General features: G+C 38.3%; 1 protein-coding gene and 1 long non-coding RNA gene across 2 annotated transcripts in view; one reads left to right on the forward strand and one right to left on the reverse strand.

Annotated features, from left to right (window-relative positions):
* Window positions 1–19,896, forward strand: part of LOC135278716 (uncharacterized) — a 133,711-nt gene that overhangs the window by 12,893 nt on the left and 100,922 nt on the right. The window lies entirely within an intron of this gene.
* On the reverse strand, window positions 863–19,892 carry KNG1 (kininogen 1). The gene is made up of 10 exons (XM_064385410.1): window positions 19,521–19,892; window positions 16,554–16,664; window positions 15,562–15,646; window positions 13,152–13,324; window positions 11,317–11,424; window positions 8,690–8,771; window positions 8,014–8,180; window positions 6,484–6,591; window positions 5,444–5,533; window positions 863–3,939 (listed from the first exon to the last, which is right to left on the reverse strand). The coding sequence occupies exons 1-10, from the start codon at window positions 19,713–19,715 to the stop codon at window positions 3,244–3,246; spliced, it is 1,815 nt and encodes a 604-aa protein (XP_064241480.1). The 5' UTR covers window positions 19,716–19,892; the 3' UTR covers window positions 863–3,243.

Raw genomic sequence — 19,896 nt, forward strand, 5'->3', positions numbered from 1 at the left:
AAAATCCAATAGTCCATCCATAGTAAAGCTGAGAAATTTTTCATATGGTCAGTTAAAATATGTGTTTTGTCCCATTGTCACAGATGGAATGAACAGGGGAGGGAGAACATTAAATTCAGACAGCTGCAGAATGGCCATCGTGTGGCTCTGGATGTCAGCAGTATGAGTAAACAGAGGTTTAATTCAGACATATTTTCATACTCCAGACTCCTAGTTCTGATTATCTGTATCAGTAAGAATGCAAGTTTTCTGGTGCGGGAGTAGCCCTTATTTTTCATGTTCATGGAATTACATTTAGAGTGTTATTTATATGCTTTGCTTATAGTAAGTAACTGGCAAGCATCGAAGCTCTATTGCTAGAGCTTAATATTTAAAACAGATTGCAGGGTGTTTTTAGCTACAGTGTTACTCACCCAGAAGAAACGCTGAGTGTTAAGCCTACTAAACCATTCCTGGCAATGACAAACCTGGCAAAATTTGGCGATCATGAACCCTGTGACAGAAGTTGTGCCATCTGCTGGCCAAGGAGGAAAGTGCTCCTTAGGCCCTGGATTGAGCGCTCCAGCGTGATTCCAGCAGGAGGAGAAGCTGGCAGTTCTGCAGAGCTCCTCAGCAGCTGAGTGGGAGCAGGCCTGGTCAGGAGTTTTCTCACAGCAGCTTCTTCCACCCGAAAGTGCTGTTTTGTGATAATTGAAACTTTCTGTGGGAGCGCGTCAATGAGAAATGGAAATGTTCCGTTCTAAAAATATCCAAACATTCTGTTTCAGAATTTTTACACATGGAACACTGATTTTTATTCCAGAATGATTTTTAAAAAAGTAATTACTTTTGTAAATTATAGAAGCAAATTGAAATTGTCATCTTTGTGTTAAACAATAATGGAACCTCACATCATCGCTGTAGCACGTGGTAAACGACCACTCAGTCCCGTGTCTCACTGCTCATGGTTGTGTATGTGCTTTGTGGGGAGAATACATCAAGAGTGTGACATTCCTTTCATTCACGTCAGGGAGACTGCAGATGGAAAGATAACTTAATTTTTCTTTTATTTGCATCTTTATGTTTTTACATTTTGCATTAATTATTAAATTGCTACTGTAATTTAAAGAAAAACTGTTTTGAGCTTATACTTATGTTAGTAATTCAGTATACACAAAGAGTTTGCAGTTACAGCCGAAATCATACCAGTCAAATATTCAGAAGAAAAGAAGCAGAGAACTAAAGATAACTCCCAAGGCTTTCATTGGCATAGCTTTGTAAGTTTAGTTCTTGTCAAAACAAGAAGATAGCCTTTGCATATTATGCTGCAAGGAAAGGAATGAATTAAAAAGGCTGGATTTGATTAGTGATGGATCCAGGGGTTGTTATTATTACTGTATCTTTCTTTAAAATTGGGTTCCAGCTAATTTTTATGACTTCTGAATTATTATTTTCAGAAAGAAAGGAAGTATAATGGTTCTGATACCATCAGCCATAACAGATATCTGTCTGTCTCCATCCATGCCTATGTGGCAGCCAATTACACTGTGTTAAAAAACATTCAGATGCACACAACCATGCTGAATTTATACTCACAGGCACTGTTTCTAATTTTAGATTTCCTTACTTTTTCAATACATTCTAATGAATTTTCTAATGCAATTAGAAAAAAAGGAACCAGGCCTTGAAAATGGGAGATGTGCCTACACTATTAGGAAATACTTAGATTCAGACAGTATGAGTTCTGTTCTGTGATGTGTTGGGGACTCTCCTGCACAATCAGAGAGACCCCTCTCTTGCTTTTTATTTTGTTCTTGCCCCTTTCTGGAGTTTCTCTTTTATAGCTCCTTGACGGTTGTACCTTCACCCACTTTTCCATCCCATTCACTCTGTTTCAATTTTTACCACTGATTTGCTGTTTTCTTTTGTTCTTCTCACTCCAGCCATGTCATGCCACCCTGCCTCTGTTCTTTCCACTTCTGTGTCTTCTGACCTTTCTTGGTAGCTAACACCTCTCTGCAGATCATCCTTTGCCTGTTACGCCAAGACCTCCTGATCCTGTTTCCATCTCTTTTGCATTCTCTGAGTAGACTTCCTCTTTCTTCTCACTGACTGTAGAAGCACAGCACACAAAAGGACTCATTCCCAGCTGCTGAGTATAAAGTCTTGATGCCACAGCAATCCTAGCAGCTGGGATGAGCAGAATTGCAGCTGTGGTGGAGAGCATTTCCACTGTGGTTTCATGTAATGTGGTCTTTTACAACAAAATCAGTGAAGTGTTATCATTTGTGGGACCTTATGCTGTCACTGACCCTTTACAGGATGGAGTAGCATTTCAAACTGGTGAGCTGATGGCAGTGAAGTATTTATTTATTTATTGTTTTGCATTTTGGGGGTTTTTTTCAGCTGAATAAGTTATCGCTTCCATACAGAGGGAAAACATATTTTATTTTGCAAGAAATATTTGGTCCTTTTTAGCTAATGCATTGCACCAAAAACTCAACCTTTGGAAGATACCCAGAACAAAAAATCTGTCCAGTCTCAAAATGATGCACAGCCCAATAATGAAAGAAGGCACACAAATTTTAGGTGTCTCAGGAGTTTGGAATTTTGTCATCGGATCTGTAGTATTTGTTCATCTCTGCTGAATGAAAATCTGGCAATCAATGTGCTTCTCTAGGTAGTTAACATAATATGTATAGGGAATAATAAATCTGCTTTATTTAGGATTCTCTCAGATAGCCCTGTTATCTCATCCAACAGAAAAAACACTAGTGATAGACTGGTAGCAATATTGATTTGTTTAAAGAAATTAACAGGTAAAAAGGTTCCTTTGTTTTATTTTGTTCTTTAAATGATCCACTCCAGTAAATTAAAGAAAAAATATTTCACATATCTAATAGAGGCTCCCTTGTTCTATATTGTCTTGTTTTACCCATATTTGGTTGAGATTCTTCTTGTAATCTGCAAAATTATTTCTACCATTGTTTTAAATATAATACAGTAAGATTTGATGCAGTGATTCAGTTTGTGCTTATAGAAAATTGAGGCAGATGAGTTACATAGATTTACATATTTGCAAATATATGCAAATACCCAGTATTGCCATATGGTCTTAGGTCCCCAGAAGTGCTGGTGACCTACTTGAGTATTTCAGTTAACAGAATGTAAGCTTTTGCCTCTTCATGTTTTATACATTTCAAAAGGCAGTGTTCTTCTTATTTTCTATGTAACATTTCTGAAAAGGATCCTGCAATGTTTGAATTATGCTAAAGCATCTGTGAGATCAAAGTCTTGCTCGTTGTTTTCTGTAGCTGGATCGCTGTTTTCTGCTGCAGAAGGCAAGAGATCCTCATTTGTGAATTCTCTGGGAAAGCTAGGAGGGGCTGGAAATCCCACAAATTGTTTCCATGGTTTTCCAGGACATCTGGGGCGAGGAGATTCTGAGCGATCTGGCAACCCATTAAATAAAGAAGTATCAGGAACAATTAGTGGCTCTGTAGGTCTACTGGTTTCCTCCCTTGCAACCCCTGTACTAACCAGCTCCAGTGCCGTTTCACCACTAGATGATGGGAGGGTTTCATTTTGATTAAAACCCCTTTCATCTGACTCCTCAGAAGATTTGGGGTTTGGATGTTTATGTTTATTCTTTTTATTGTGTTTTTTATGCCCACACCCATGGCCACTTCTGTGCCCACAACCAATGTCATGCCTATGCCTTTTGTCATTGTCATGATCCTTTTTAACTCCATGCCTGTGCTTATGCCTGTGTTTGTGCCTGTGTTTGTGCTCAGGTTCACCTTCACCTTCTGGTTCCTGTCCATTGTCTTTCCTCGTTTCTGTGCTAGGGCTTTGACTTTCTCCTTCATTTTTATCAGCAAGTGAAACTGCATGTGGCTGGCTTAGCATCACAGTGCTTCGGAATGGTGTGAATCCAGGAGGCCTTCTTGCAAAGAACACCTAAAAAACATTGCAATAATAGCCACATTTGTTACGTGAAACAGAACAGTTGTTTCAGATGTGGGAAATTCAGAAGCTGGCTCATTGCAGTGCCTGAATCATTTAGCAGATTTTAAAACTAAAATCTAAACTAAACAAGTCTCTCTTCTGAGATAAGCATACAAACATGAACATCCTCCCAAACAATTCTGGAGTATTTTGGCAGCTATATGTGTAAAAGAAAAATTTCTGAAGTTTTCTGATTGTCACTGAAGTTTTGTCAGTGTAAGAGAGGAATTATGCTACAGAGAGCAAAACACATATACTGGTTTTCATTTATGAACAACACAGTTGGATGCTAGGACTAAATGTCCCAGCACTTGTTAGAGTGTTACACTCCCATGTGTAGCACCAATTTATGCTGGAAGTTAACACATCTCTAAATAGCATCAATGGCAGAATATACAGAAGATCTGTGCAATTTTGTTATATCAAATGTAACTATTCAGTTTTTTACTTCTAGATTTGATATATGCACTTCAGAATACTGCCTGGAAATAACACACAGAGATTGAAGCTGATAATATCAAACATTCTGTTGTTATTGAGTAATCCCTACTCCCTCATCAATGTTCAACTGGAAGACAAAGACTGTGAATTTGTGGTGTACAATCACTGTACAACACGAGTTTCATTTCTTTCCACCAAAGTCTCTGATCATTATCTAGCTGTAAATCAGAGTTATTTGGGTTGACGCTAAATTTGAAAGTTGACATGGATAAAATATTGTAGTGAAAATAGAGAGGAGAGACATTAGTTGATACATAACAAATGACTATGTAGTTATGAAGGTTCTGAGCACAGTGAAGTTATTAGTTACTAGGGCAGGGTAATCTGTCTTTATTCAGTGTCACAATGGAATCTCTGCTATCCTCAGAAATATCTGATAATAAAAATATTTGTATCCCATTGTGAGATTTTCAAACTGACTCGCATTCAGGACTATTTCATTGTGGAACTGAGTAGGAAGAAATTGGAAGATCCTTGTGCAGAGACTGACAGCTGCAGCAGGCGCCACTCGACTAATATGGAAAGGTTCACAGATGCTTTGGAAAGCTGTGGAGTATAATTATTGTGCCTGCAAATCCATTTTCATTTAAACTTTTAAACCTAGTATGAGTAGCAATTTGAGGGATTTGATGGGGCTTGAAACTCCAGAGCTTAACTGAGAATGCAGAGGAGCAGCCAACAGGCAGAACTTCTCCCTGTCCCAGTGTCTTTGTTTCTGTGATCACCTTGTTGGTGACTGTCTCACCCTGTGGTGAAACTGCTTTGATGTAACAGGTTGTTGAGGTGAGAGGGTGAGAGAAAGTATGACAGTATGACATTAATGAGGCTGTTAAAAGAACTGTGTTCCTTTATTTTTGGTATAAAATATGGGATAATTTGGAATGGATAAAGAATTTGTTGACTGCCTTTATCCTACACTCTGCTTAGTAGGATGGATAATGAAGAAGAGCCTTACCGCTTCCTGCTCTTCAGAGCAGTTCACCTGGGGATAGATTTTATTCTGCCACGGGATCACGTGAATTTGTGCGTCGCATGACAGTGATGCCTGTTAACAAAACAAAAACCAACACATTAAGGCAACAAAACTTCAAACACAAAGGAAGAGACTTGGGCCTGAAAAAGAAATGTTTTTTTAAATAATACTTTAAAATCCTTGGAACTTGAACCAGGTGTTTATTAAATCTGTCTTAGTGATGGATACTTCTCTATTGGGACATATCACAGCTTAGATTTTCAAGGTTGTAGTATGCCTGTGTGAACACTTTAATTCAACTTTGGATTTCAGATTAAATCTTGAAAATTGGATTTTTCATCTCCATCACTTTTGGAGCACTAACTGCATAATCTTCATTATATTCCTAAGACATATTTTTTGTTTATAGTGTTTCTCCTACTAAAAATTGGGAAATTTAAATAAAGCCTTATTTTTCTTTCTAGTGCCTGCTGCACTAACAAATTCTAAAATCTCACAGGTAAGCACTGTTCATATGGTGGGAAAAGAGATGGGAGATAAAGGCCCTCTCCCCAAACAACCTCCTTGCCAATGGTTTCTGGCCCTATCAGCATTCCTTTCCAGTGTCCAGAACACATATTCCCACTATCAACAGCATGGCACGCACTCCAGAAATGTCATTCCTTTGCTCATAAGTAACAATCCAGTCTCATGTTTTCCTTAGCTGCAAGTCCACAGAGTCAGGGATATTGCAGCTATTTCATTTGGCAGCAGCCTTCTCCTCTCCTTTCTTTGATTGATTATTTTCAAAAGAAAGTTCCTTTGGTTTTGCAGTGAGCACTGATCCTGCAGCTGCAGTTCAGGTTTCAGGGTTTCTTAACTTGGGTTACAAACAGTGAAAGCTGCCCTTCTTCTTGGAACAAAAGTTTACTGAAAGAGGTAACAGAACCCAGGATGTGATTTTACTTAAGCGTTTACAGTTTCTGATGCAAATGAATTTGTCCATTAGAAACGTTACAGTTGGCAAGATTATCATTACTTACACTGTTTAATGTGGCTGTACAGTCTTCATGAAGTTTTTCAAACTCACTCTTAGAGCAGTTTGTCTTCCAGACTGTAAATTTTACTTGATACTTTTTTCCTGCAACCACCTGAAAAATTAGTAAGAAAGCTTTTTGTGCTAAAGGTGTTTTATTGAAAAGGTTTCACAGGAAAGATGATTTTCTACGAGCTTATACTACTTGTATTCTGCAAGTCCTAAGCACTGGGCCAACATATGTGAAGAACAGTATTAAAATATTTGGCAGTAAACTTATTTGCGTCTAATCGAGTAACTCATTTACTCCAGTTCCTATTCTCAAAAATTCTAGCATTGAAGCTGAAGGAAACAGAAAAGGTCAGAAAAATATTGGGCCCACAATTATTAAGTGTCTGTAGTAATTTCATTAGTAACAGATGAAATCATTACTGATAGCACTGTACAGAGCCAAATACGATGTCAGAAAAGTGGAATGTGAGTAAAACAAAGTGTGTGATGAACGGGCTCAGTTGAAAATGAACCTATTTGCCAAACACATTAAAGAGAGAAGCTGCATGGGTTCAAGAATGTGCCTGCTATGAGTTCTCTTAGTATTTTTCACAGAGCTTGAAATAATATATCTTCCTTTGGGGACATCAGGCAAGACATGAAATTTTATTTCCCTGAAATCTGTTTTAAAGGTGTATGCATGCTAATGTCAGTCCTGATAGGGAAAGTCGGAAGGAAGAAAAAAGTTTGAAAGAAGAAAAGGCACCAATATTTTCAGTAAGACAATATGAGCTATTTCGAAAAAATCTTCTGTGCTTTTAGTGCCTTCTCCAGTGACACCTCATGCTCAGGAGTAGTTATGACCACGTATTTTCTGAACTACTCCACTGTCAAATTTTCAGTTATCTCCTAAACTTCTGTTTTGATGTGTTGGGACAGTAAACAAGGCTTATGCAAATGCTGACCAATATTATCCTCCTGATTCCTCATCCTTTATCAAGCTCTATTTATCTGTATGAATTAAGTTATGCACAGATGTCCTTTCCTGAATCTAGCTAGAGTATTATTAGCAGCACAATCAGTATATAAAAGAACACATTTCTAAGGGAAATTTAGATGCCTCATTTTGGACCATACAACAGCTGTAGGGTGGACACCGTTTAAAATAACGTGGAGAGTATTGGTGTGGTGGATCAAGGGAGTAGGCCTGTCTAATAAAATTTTGATACTTTAGAAGTCTAAGGCATGTTACAAAGGTAGAAATTAGGGTAGATACACAGAAATCAAATGCCCTGAGCCAACCTTCTTCACATCCTTTAAACACTTTGTTTTAAGAAGAAAAGAAAATTCGAGAGATGGAAATTTTTGAATACAAGCCAATATGGATTAAATTTTACAGGAAAAATTGCATGGATATTTCAGTTGCCACATCTATCAGCACTTAGACAAAAACATTATTCAAATCTAAATACAGACTTCAGGTAACATTCGGCTTAGGCCAATAATAATGTCATGTCTGTTCCTCATCTCTGTGAAATATCCCAACCTGAACTGTTGCTGATCGTATTTCTCCAACTTTATAGTAGAAGTCATCATTGCTCTCTGAATTATACTTCTCTGTAGAAACCTTCAGCAGTTCCTTCAGTTCTGGACTGTCATTTGGGATAGTCCTTGGACAACCTGGGCAAATGGCAGCAACTACCGTTTCTTCAACTGAAAGAGAACAACAGGTTTCAGATCTAAGGACCTAAAGGTTCAATGTAGATAAAGGCTGGGAAAAACAGTTATAAAGCCCTGCTTTCTGGAACTCTGGAATATTTGGGTCTATGAAATGAAAACAAAATATATTTGAGTTTTATATGATCAGCAATATCATATCTTGGTTATCTAAAAGAACATCAGCACCTACTGTCACATGGGACATTTAACAACTGTTCTCTTTAGAAACAAGAATTGCCTGGGCCAGTTGTAGGTATCCAGAAAATATGGAGGGGGAACAGATACATGTATGGAAAGACCTGATTTGGGTGAAACAAGAGGTGCATGTAACTGGCAGTGAATTTGCCTGTTGAGGAAAATCTAGTCTGAATGGGTGAAAATGCAGCATTTACTACACGGAACAGCCTCTGTGTCCAGATAGGCTGGAGGAAAAAATAACAATACATAAAAATAAAAGACTGAAAACTTTGGAACTTTCAAAACTGGTAGTGCCTAAGACATACCTGGAAACTTGCAGTCGCTGGCGGTATCTACGATCTCTGCCTGAAGATTCTGAAATGCTTTGGCCTCACATTTAGCTACACGCTGGAGTCAAAAATGCAAAACAGCTGCTTGTTATTTAGAAATAATGAAATAATGAACACGCTCAAATCCTAATACCTTCCTGCTAACAGAATATGTCAAGCATGCTTCCAATAATTCCTTCCTTCCTTCCTTCCTTCCTTCCTTCCTTCCTTCCTTCCTTCCTTCCTTCCTTCCTTCCTTCCTTCCTTCCTTCCTTCCTTCCTTCCTTCCTTCCTTCCTTCCTTCCTTCCTTCCTTCCTTCCTTCCTTCCTTCCTTCCTTCCTTCCTTCCTTCCTTCCTTCCTTCCTTCCTTCCTTCCTTCCTTCCTTCCTTCCTTCCTTCCTTCCTTCCTTCCTTCCTTCCTTCCTTCCTTCCTTCCTTCCTTCCTTCCTTCCTTCCTTCCTTCCTTCCTTCCTTCCTTCCTTCCTTCCTTCCTTCCTTCCTTCCTTCCTTCCTTCCTTCCTTCCTTCCTTCCTTCCTTCCTTCCTTCCTTCCTTCCTTCCTTCCTTCCTTCCTTCCTTCCTTCCTTCCTTCCTTCCTTCCTTCCTTCCTTCCTTCCTTCCTTCCTTCCTTCCTTCCTTCCTTCCTTCCTTCCTTCCTTCCTTCCTTCCTCCCTCCCTCCCTCCCTCCCTCCCTCCCTCCCTCCCTCCCTCCCTTCCCTCCTTCCTCCCTCTCCTGACAGACAGTCTGCAGAGTAAATAAATAATCAGAGTTCAAAAGGACCACTCAGAGAAAATAATACCCTAAAAGAGAAGCCAAATTAATTATTTGTATGTGTTCATTAAGGAGAAAAATGGGAATGTCTGCAAGTCAGAACCATATTTTATAGAGAACTCCATAGAATTTCTGTCTAAAACTTTAAAGAAAGTTACACAATTAAAAGAAAATTACACAATTATCTAATCAAACATTACTGACTTTCTTGTATTTTCTCAGATCTTCTGAAGGAACTATGGTAGATAACTTGCTTAAAACTGTCTTGATATCTTAAAGCTTGAAGAAAGCAGATATTGATGGTGGGGTTTTTTTAAAGATTATAGAGCCTAAAACCAATTCCATCATTACAGATTAAAAATAGTCATAAGAACTAGGGGCAATGAACACATCCAGGAGAAACTGAGGTTTATGGTAAACAGAAGTCATATTTTGCAGATTTGTCAAAGCATCAGCAAAGGTGGGTAAAGAGACCTCTTGATATACAGAGATTTTAAGAAAGGTTTTGGTGAAATCCTTTATCAAAGACTAATGAAGCCCAATTAACCATAAAATTAGTAAAATGCTACTACTTAGTAGCATTTTAGAAAAACTGATAAAGAATAATGTCAAGGCTTATTATCCAGGTTAAAGGGACATAATGTCCCATTATAGCTCAGTGGTTCATATGTGTGTTGAATACAGGGTGCAATTCTGGCCCTCCCATTTAAAGATTAAAAGTACAGAGCTAAATAAAGGTATGAGAAAACTTCCTTGGAATTTTGGATTAAATTTTACTTGGAATATTAGAATACCATATTCCAAGGTATGGAATATTCTTGGAATATGGTATTCTAATATTTGTCAATGATTTACTAGCAAGTTCAGGGGATAAGTGCTTATGATCTAATTCCAGAAGCCCTGTGTGACCAAAGCAGTATGTGAGTGAGGCAGTGCTCCTGCAGTAGGTGAGGTGACAGAAGTCATCACCTCTAGGTGACAGCTGGGGAAACTCAGACTCAAGCTGGTTAAGTAACTTGCTTAAGGTTTAAGGGCACATGGGTAGTGGAGGATTTGCTTCAGCTAGTCTGACTCTCACACTTCTATTATTTACCAGTGCTGTCATTCTTTTCTTTTTTGATCAATACTTCTGAAACATTCTTGAGATGTACAAGGAGTAATTTTTGAACAGGAGAGGCTCTTGAATGCAGCTCTCAATGGTGCTTTTCCTCAACAGCTGAAACATTTACCACCACTGTTCATAGTGACTCTGCATTCCTGCCCTCTGCCTTGTGTTTGCAAAATCATTTTTCTAATGCCCTCATCAGCTGGTTCAGGGAGGTCAGTTGAGAGAGGAAGCCTCTATTTTTGGTACAGCTGCTTCAGTTCCAGGTCTGTGAAGCCAAGGGAGTACCTGGGTTTGCAGCATTGTTTAGCTGTATTATGTATAAATTATGGTAATAAATTTCTTTTGAAGCCATTATTTGGACTGTGGTAAAGGTTAAGTGATAATTCAGCTGCTGACTTTTCTGAGAAAATATGTCTTAGGCTGAAAATTGTGTTAATTTTAATTATCACTTCTTGGGTTGTACATGAGTAACTCGAATATCTGGATAAAAACGTCTCAAGGGATTTATTATTTGGGCAAGACTGGTTAGATTCTGTGGTGTAATCTGTAAACCTTTCAGAGGTCCTCTTAGTCACTGATTCAGAAGACATGGATGTCCTAGTTACATAAACAGTTATGTATGAGACTGCCTTTAAACTTTGTTTATGAACTGAAGCAAGACTACAAATACTTTCTTGAGTGAGATCTCAGTGATCATTTGTTAATGTGATATTTTCTTGATAAACAGATTTGGAGATTACTTACACCTCTAGAAGTGATTTTGCATTCTGGAGTTAAATCTTGAAATTGGTCTTTGGTGCAATTAGTCTCCTCAATTTCATATCTAATTATATAATTCCATCCAGCTACCACCTGGAAGAGACATTTAGGTTATATATTATGTAAAACAATGCAAACCTGAAAGTTGAACTATTACATGAGATTAGCAAAGAAAACAAAACTACTCATCTAGTGCTTTCAAATTACATCTAGATCTATCAAATCACTTTGCACTCATTAAGCCATAGATTGTTCGTGGACAGCAATAAAAATAAATCTTGTCCTTGCAGTACAAAGTGTAAACTTAAGTCCTGCTTCTGTTAGAAGTGCACTCTGTATTTGGTGTCCACTCCTGGCAAGCCTGCAGCCTCACACTGCTGGGTTTCTTGTGCTTTCCTCCAAAGATCTGTTACTTATTACTGCCCGTGACAGGAAGCTGGTCTAGATAGATGACTACAGTAACACAGCCTGGCAAGTGCTGCATTCCTGAGCAGGGGACACAGTAAAACAGTATCTGAATAATGTAACTTTATACTGCTGCCATCATTTTTTGTTGAGTGTTCTGCATTTATCATCTACCCATGATTGTGTCTATCCTGGGCTTTACCTTCCCACACACACTGCTTTGTCCAGGTTCATAACCCTTTTTAAAAATTTGCTCTCCAGGAAGCTGTTCCATTTTCCTAACAGTGGCTACTTCTTCTCACCCATGAAACCTCTCCAAATCATAGTGTTGGGCCAGGTAACATTGTATTAAAAAAGAAAACCAATCAAATATAAGAACTTGTTATCCCAGATCAAGTGAAGTGGAGAGCTCTGACTTTTCTCTGTTTGCCAGAGGTGACATGATGGTTCTCTTTCCAGCTGCTGGATTGCAGTCTATCTGCAACACTTTGTCATGTGGCTTAAATGTTGTGCAAGTTTGTCTTTCAGCAAAGAGGATTGCTGCCATCAGTAAATATAATGAGGACAGTCTGGTTTAAATCATGAGTCAAGCTGACATGAGACCAGAAGTTGCTTTTTGGCTTAGTAAATATACATGGGTTCAAAGAAAAGGGTCTGTGTTTGCTGTTGGGTTGTACACTAGTTAAAAACCAAATAAGAAACTTTACTTCTTAGCAATGTCACACCAATCCATAGGAGAGCCTTTCACAGGGAAGGCATTATTGCATGAAATACCAGATGACACAGAATTTATGCAACCTGAGTAGTCATTTCTTGCAAAGCAGATATCCCCATGAGCAGAAATCTTGCAGGAAGTGGCATGCTAGGTTTTTGGGTTCTCTTACCCTTTTTTCCTGTGTGGGGTTTACCTGTCCTATAGCACACAGCAGCTGCTGACAAATGGGCCTCTTGCCTGCAAAAACAAAGATGCCTGCTGCTGTTTGAGAGGCTGGTGAGTGTGAGAGACATCTGTGCAGGTTGGCAGCTTTGGCTCAGCTCCTAGGAGGGATCTGCTCCTGCTGGAGCCTCAGGGCAAGGCCAAAGGAAATACCCAGGAGGGTCTGAGATGATGCAGGTTGCATGTGTCAGACCAGAATGCAAATAAACTGGTGTTAAACACTGCTTAGAAGCAACTGCAGCTAAAGAAAAAAATGTGTATACTATCAGTTGAGAGCTCTGAAAATCCAGTAGGTAACTATTAAGGATTCCTTACAAGTGAAGATAATTATTTATTGAGTCTACCCTCTATATGCATTTTATATGCTTTACTATTAAACATAATCTACTTTAATATCAGCAACATACACAAAACAAAAAATGTACCAGGTTTGGGTTGGATTATTTCAGTAAAATTTAGAGAAAAATAATGCACAAACCTGTCTCTTAGCTTCTTTTATTTCCACAAGCTTAAAAAGGGCAAGTTCATCACTGTGCTTGTTAAACTTTTGAATGGCTTTTTTCAGAATTTCTGACACTTCTGAACCATCACTTGATATATGATGAAAGCACCCAAGACATGGAGCCTCAGTAAGTCTTATCTTTGACACATCTGGAAAAGAAGCAAATCAAAAAAACAAAAGGCTTCATTCAAAACAGCCTTAGGTTTTCATTTTTCCTATCTGGGAGTGAGCAAGAACCTTTCCTGCTTTTAACTGCTGTGATAAGCAAACCCCATATTCCAGTTTCAAGGCCTACAAAGACAATTTTATATTTAGGAACATGCTCTGGTTGTGATGGCACGGGCCATCCATGATGTTAGGGTCCAGCATGGTTTTGGCAGTGAACCCCATTCCAGCAATTGCTGAATTTCAGAAAAACCTTGCGTGTAGTTTCGACACCTTTCAGGAAGGTACATTACTCATTCAGCCAGGGAGGAGCCAGTGGAAGCTACAACTAAGGGGATGGTTTTCAGATTCTTCAGAGCTCACCCACAGCGTGCAGCTGCTTGCTGTCCTCACCACGTTTCAGGAGGGGGACTTCAGCAGAAGTGTTTGGGCTCACCCGTGTGAGCTGCAGTGGCTCTGAGTGCCCCAGGGTCTGTAGCTGGACTGTTCTGCTGTCCCTACCAGTCATTGTGGCTGCCAGTTACCACTGGGTGCTACCTTCAGGCTTAACCAGCTGGATTGGCTGTGAATAGACAAGCTTGACAGGGATGCTCAAACTCCTGTTTCCTACTACTAATCCTATTAACTCTCTTTCCTTGCTAGTAATCATGGACTGGATTTTCATAAATTAATTTTATAGTTCAGTACATAAATTAATTTCACAAGTCAGTGAGCTTGAGAATGGAAGTGGGACAATATGTGGTCTCTGTGGAATTGAAGTAAAATTTATGTGCCTGATCTTCAGCTGGCATAAACTGGCTTAAAGGAAGTTATGCCAGTTTGCACCAGCCAGGAAACCAGTCCAGGGTCAGCTAGATCAAACTGTTCCAGCAAATAGGCTGATCGGTGTGGTACCAATACAGTGGGGAAATCCCTCACCTGCCAGGTGTGACCAAAGTATATCTTATGTTGACTCAGTAATGACAAATAGATACCTTACAGAAAAGTATGACCACGTTTTCAGGAAGCAGTCACAAAGAAGATAATGAACCAACAGCACACCCACTTCTAGATCAGCTGTGGTCTCAGCACTTTCATAAAGACTATGCTGAACAAACATGTATTATTTTCCAGAGTTGTTATAACTTGGTAAGAAGAGATGAGTTCCTTAGGCTGAATACCTGATGAATTCAATTCATATATGGGCATTTTTTGCTTTCTAAGCAAAGATTCAAATGCAAATTTCCCGTGTGTTCTCTGTGGGATTCACACAACTTTTGCTGACAACTAGGTGTCACCATTGCCCTACAAATGCAGCGTTTGTTCACTGCAGAACATGGAGTTTGTGTACTGCAGTTCCTAGAAGGACACTGGCTGTAGGTAAAGCCATTTCAGTTTTAAACACGATAGCTAGGAACAAAAAGCAGCTGCCATACATCTCAGAAATTGGGGAGGAATATTTCTGTAGTTAGTAGTTAGATGGATATTTTAAAGCAAACTTGAGCATGTCTTTCAGAGCACCAGGCATAGAGATCTCAGTTGGAAATCTTTAAAACAATGTGATCTCTTTTTAGTAAGGAAAATTCCATGTGAATGTAAAAGTCATATATGAGTGTCTTATAGATGAAAAATGTAATACTTATTGTTAAGGTGTAAAAGATCAGTCTCTTAATCATACATTATTACATCACTGCCAGATTTCTATTTTGTAAACAAATTCTTTTTATGTTCTTGTTTGGGGTAAATACTTGTTTTGGTAACCTTTAACAGCAATAATTCAGTAATTTTCAGTTTGAAGAAAATGAAGGTGCAATTTTGTCATACCAAGTTTTTTCCAGTAATTCCTCAGAAAATGTTATGCTTAAATAATTAAGGACAGAAAGTTGAAGCATAACAAGTTGCATCTAGTCTCTTAAGTTATTAGTATTCTTTTGGTCTCAAGCAAATTAATTTTAACTTGGCATGATTCTAGTTCTTGAAGAAACTTACTACACATACATGCTGAATTTTATTACCCTAGGCAGAAACTGCCTGTGCTTCACTGATTTAGTCTATATCTGTATAACAGTGAAGTGAAATTTTATCTTCAACCGATAGTTGCATAAAAAATATTATTTATAAATGTCTGACTAGAATGATAAGGAGCTTTTACCTTTAAAATTACCTGAAATCTCAGTATTTTATTTATTCCATTTTTATTTGTAAATGTATTTGTTGAAAGCTGTCCCAAATAGTTACATACCTGAGAAAATTTTGCACTCTTGTGTAACATTAGTTGTTTTATCAGCATCATTCATATGAACTCGAGCTGTGCATTCTCCTGTTTTCTGCAAAAACATATGGCAACAATTGTCTGAAACTTGCTAAAGAAAAATACAGTGCTTTACCTATTGAACACAGCTGACAGTTGCAGACTGATTTTGGGGAAGAGGTTCATGTGTATATTTGTAGTAATGTCTAACTTGCTGTTTTGTTACTGAAAAAGGATCAGTTTTGTTGATTGTGAGGAAAGTAGAGGACAAACTGAGCAGATGGCTTGAATTATCTTTGTATTTGTATGATGTGCATTGATTAACTTTACAGTCAGAATAATGGAAATTAACAGACGCCCATGACTAAAGACTATATAAACTATGTATTTATCCATTTTCCTCTCTGCTAGTACAAGGTATGCAGCAATGACCACGGCATTTCACATAGATTTAAATTATATTGTCACCATCATCCCTTCCTGTGCACTGTGTGAAAGAGCAGTGCCACCCGTGGGAATGTGCAGTGTCCCTGCAGTGTGTGCCCCGTTGTACCTCCCCTGGGTGCCCTCTGGCACCATGTGCCAGGCAAGTCTGACACTGCTGAAAACCCTCTGCTGAAATTTCTGCCGTAGTGGCTTCCATGTCAGTATTTGGTTTTGCAAGGTTCCATTACACATAATTAATACCAAGTTTTACAGTCCTTACACTCTCACAGTGCACAAATCTTATGTTGGGTTTATTGAGAACCTTCATATTGAAGCACTGAAATGTTCCTTTCTGTATATATTCAGGATTGTACTGAAAACTTAGGACTCTAATGATTAACTGTGGGGCTGTAAACATTTCTGTACTGTAGTCATATAAGCTCTCAAAAACAATGCAGCTAAAAAAGTTAATTCTTCTACTGTATTTTCCCCAGGCAATTGCGGTCCTGGTCCTTATGTTTCTGCACAGAGAACTTTTATAGAGAACAGATACTTACAGCCTCTGCAGATGCTTTGTAATGACAGTGTTGCCAGTGTTTGTTTTCCTCGGTGGCACAAGTGCTTTCAAGTATTCTGTATTTCACATAGAACTGTGGGTCAGGACCTGCCTGGATTAAAACAATATACATGTCATCATTTGCATGGTAATAAATCAAATGAAAAGATAAGAGTTTCAAAAGAGTAAATATTATTATTTAGTTACCTTAAATTTTATAGTATGGTTTCCCATTAGCTGCTGGTCTCTCAGATCTTGGTAATTCAAATATTAACGTACCTAATTATATTACTTATCCCTTACCTACACTGACAATATGTTGATATAATGGATACAATATGCTCAACTGCCTTCATTTTAACTTGTAGTACCAATGGATTTAGAACCAAAAAGAAGTGTTTAGGTTTTATACTCTCATTCAAATGTACTCCAAAAAAGCCATTTTGGGGTGGCTGCTTGCATAGTTAGCATAATTACCAGCTTGGGCTGTGCCCCTGTCTGGCTCGCTCGCTCTCACTCTTGGCCTCCTCCCAGATCTGTCCACTTTCCGTCAGTGCAGCTCCCCTGGCAGCCCAGAGCCAGCAGCCCTCAGGCAGCCTGGCAGTGCCCAAACATCCTCTGCTTGGTGATGCCAGGGAACTTCAGCTGCCCGGCCTGCATGGGAAGGGGGAGCAGGGATGTGCTCTGGAGACAGCCTTGAGCAGTGCCTGCGGTTTTCTACAGGCATTGGAGGCTGGGCTGCAGGGCAGGACAGCCTCAGCAATCCCATAAGATGAAATAAAAAACATTAAGCAAAGTTTGGTCCGGCCAGTGTAAGTACTTCAGGATTTGGTAAATCAAATTTTCTCCTTGCCATAAACCAGGTAGCAGGTCTGTTCCTACAGGTGACAGTGACAATAAGTGTAAGATTTTGGTTCATCTTTTAGAGAAGATATACAAGCAGAAGTTACTAACCTTTTATAGCCACTAAAAATGTTCTGCCAATGTGGCTTTTCAAATACAAACAGGCAGCTGCTGTAGTTTAGCACTGATTATTCTAAAATATCCAGTTATTGTTCTCTGTCTCTGCTGGGAGGATTAAATTATAATTCTTGCCTTAGTGCTACCAAAAAAATGAGGCTGAGCTGATGTGGTTGGCATATACTGATGTGGTTGGATTTACACTGACGCAGTAGACACAGAATTATATTCTGCCCTCTCTTAATTCCTGTTGTGCATTGCTACAGGTATGAAGAAGTGTAGAGGTACCTCATATAATGGTTGTAAAAAAAGGATAAAGGGACTCTAAAAATATAATAGACTTAATCCTCAGCAGGTAGAAATTGACTTTTATGGAATTACATCACATTATACTATTTGGGATTTAAAAAGAGCCAAATTCTGTTCTCTGTTACAGTGTTCTAAATCTGCAATTAATCAGCTCAGTAAAAAAAAGGCATTGTTTCTGTATTATTTGCTATTAGTTTATTTCATTACTATTATGAACAGCTATGCCTTTAACTGGGGCAGGTTTAGTCTTTCACTAGTAAGCTTTTATGTTTTATTACCTTATCAATAATGAATGTACATGAATATGTAATAACCAGCTATTTAATTAATGCATTCAACATTGTGAGACTAGCAAGGAGTAAAATCTATACTCTTTTTAGAAAAAGAATCTCAAATATGAGGAAATTTTAATTGCAGATTCCTTTTCTCTGTTTTTTACTCAACATCATAATCAGATCAATGATTCAAAGTAATAATTGATTTCCACTTTGTATCTTTTAAGAATAGGAAAGATGGCTATCTAGAGAAGAAAAGATGAATAACAATTGTAATAAATATGTATTCTTAAAAATATGGCATTGTTTAAGATAAAATTCTGAAACTCCTATCTCTCCTTTGGGAACACCAGCAAAAGAAAGTAGGTGGTACTACAGCTCTGACAGAGAGATATTTGCATTTGGTTGTTGTTTAGAATGAGACCATTAAAAATATTCAGTGAGACTATTCATATACTTAGTATTAATTATATAAAGGGTTTTCTGATTTTACTCTTTGTCTCCACATGCTAAACTCTCCCTAGTGTGTAAACAGGAACACGAGAGGGCAGGTGCCAGGAGATGTGGGTAATTTGCTGTGTTTAGCAATGCATGGCTCCTTTCCGAGGTCAATTTCTGCCTGGGTAAAAGTGTCTTATGATTGTGGAGTGCAAAATATTCTCTCTAGCACTGGATTTCTTATGGTTTACATCTGAAAATCCAATCCAGTAGAAAAAAAAGCTAATGTTATTTTCAAGTAAAATAATGCTTGTCATTATTATGATAATACAATCTTTGTATACCCCTCTTAGAGAAATACTTTTTGTTAGATTAAGGCTATATAGAAGGTCTCCAGGCAAAGGATCATGTTACATTCTTCTTTCTCTTGTAATTTTAGCTGTCACCCTATTTGACTAAAATACCACCAAGTGATTCTAGATAGATCTGTGACTTAGGACTGGTGTCAATCAAGTAATATTCACAAACAAGTCAGAATATTGCCAAACTTTATCAGGTGATTCTTTCTTATGTGAGCACCAGCTCTTCCCAAGTCAAGAGTATATTAATATTTTTTATAAGTGTGGTTGTGCCATTGGTCTGAAAATCTTAAAGGTGATGAAAAGGAGTAGAATTTCCAATAAAAAAAAAAGAGAACAGAGTGGAATAGTAAGACAAATTGTGTTGGTGATAGAAATTTTCTATTCTTTAGTCCTTGCATTAGTAAGCAATTCACTGGCACACTGAGTTCTGCTGATAAAAACATAATATACACCCCTGCTTGTCAGGGGAGCAAGTATCTTACTGTGCAAGTCACTTTGATTTTTTAAAACGTTTTTGGAAGACACTGTGCTGTCATGCTTGGCCCCTTACAAATGAGATGGAGATAAGCTGATTCAGAGTCCATAAACAAGTCCAACTTTTTTTTTTTTGCAAAGTCTACTTACAGTTCTCTTGGCTTCCATCACCACGTATAGAGCAAATTGGTTACCAGTTGTGCTGTCTCCATTGTATTTCTTCAGTGCTGCGTCAACAGCTTTAAAGACATCAGGGTCATCACAGTCCGAAAACTCAAATGCAAGAGGAATGGCTCTGCTAGAGAAAAAACTACAGCAGAGTGCTAGTACAATGAAGGCCTTCATAATTGGATGAAAAAGGCCCCCTGAATTAGAAGGCTCTTTAAGAACCAAATGGGAAAGGAATGCCTGACAGGATTTTAGTCACCTCTTCTGTTTTTCAGGAGCAGTAGTTAAGTAAACAGAATGAGTGGGTTGCTGGGGTTGGTTGGTTCTCATCAAGCCCTGTTTATACTGCAAATAAACT

This window comes from Passer domesticus, chromosome 11 (assembly GCF_036417665.1).
Source record: "Passer domesticus isolate bPasDom1 chromosome 11, bPasDom1.hap1, whole genome shotgun sequence".
NCBI classification, from domain to species: domain Eukaryota; kingdom Metazoa; phylum Chordata; class Aves; order Passeriformes; family Passeridae; genus Passer; species Passer domesticus.

What these genes read in the sequence shown, in the direction of transcription:
- KNG1 (XM_064385410.1), bottom strand. Translation starts at nt 19,715, where the DNA reads ATGAAGGCCTTCATTGTACTAGCACTCTGCTGTAGTTTTTTCTCTAGC. An exon ending in CAGCGACTGCAAGTTTCCAG is followed by an intron (nt 8,181 to 8,689) that starts GTATGTCTTAGG and finishes GTTCTCTTTCAG; the next exon opens with TTGAAGAAACGGTAGTTGCT. An exon ending in GCTCTGAAGAGCAGGAAGCG is followed by an intron (nt 3,940 to 5,443) that starts GTAAGGCTCTTC and finishes AATGTTTTTTAG; the next exon opens with GTGTTCTTTGCAAGAAGGCC.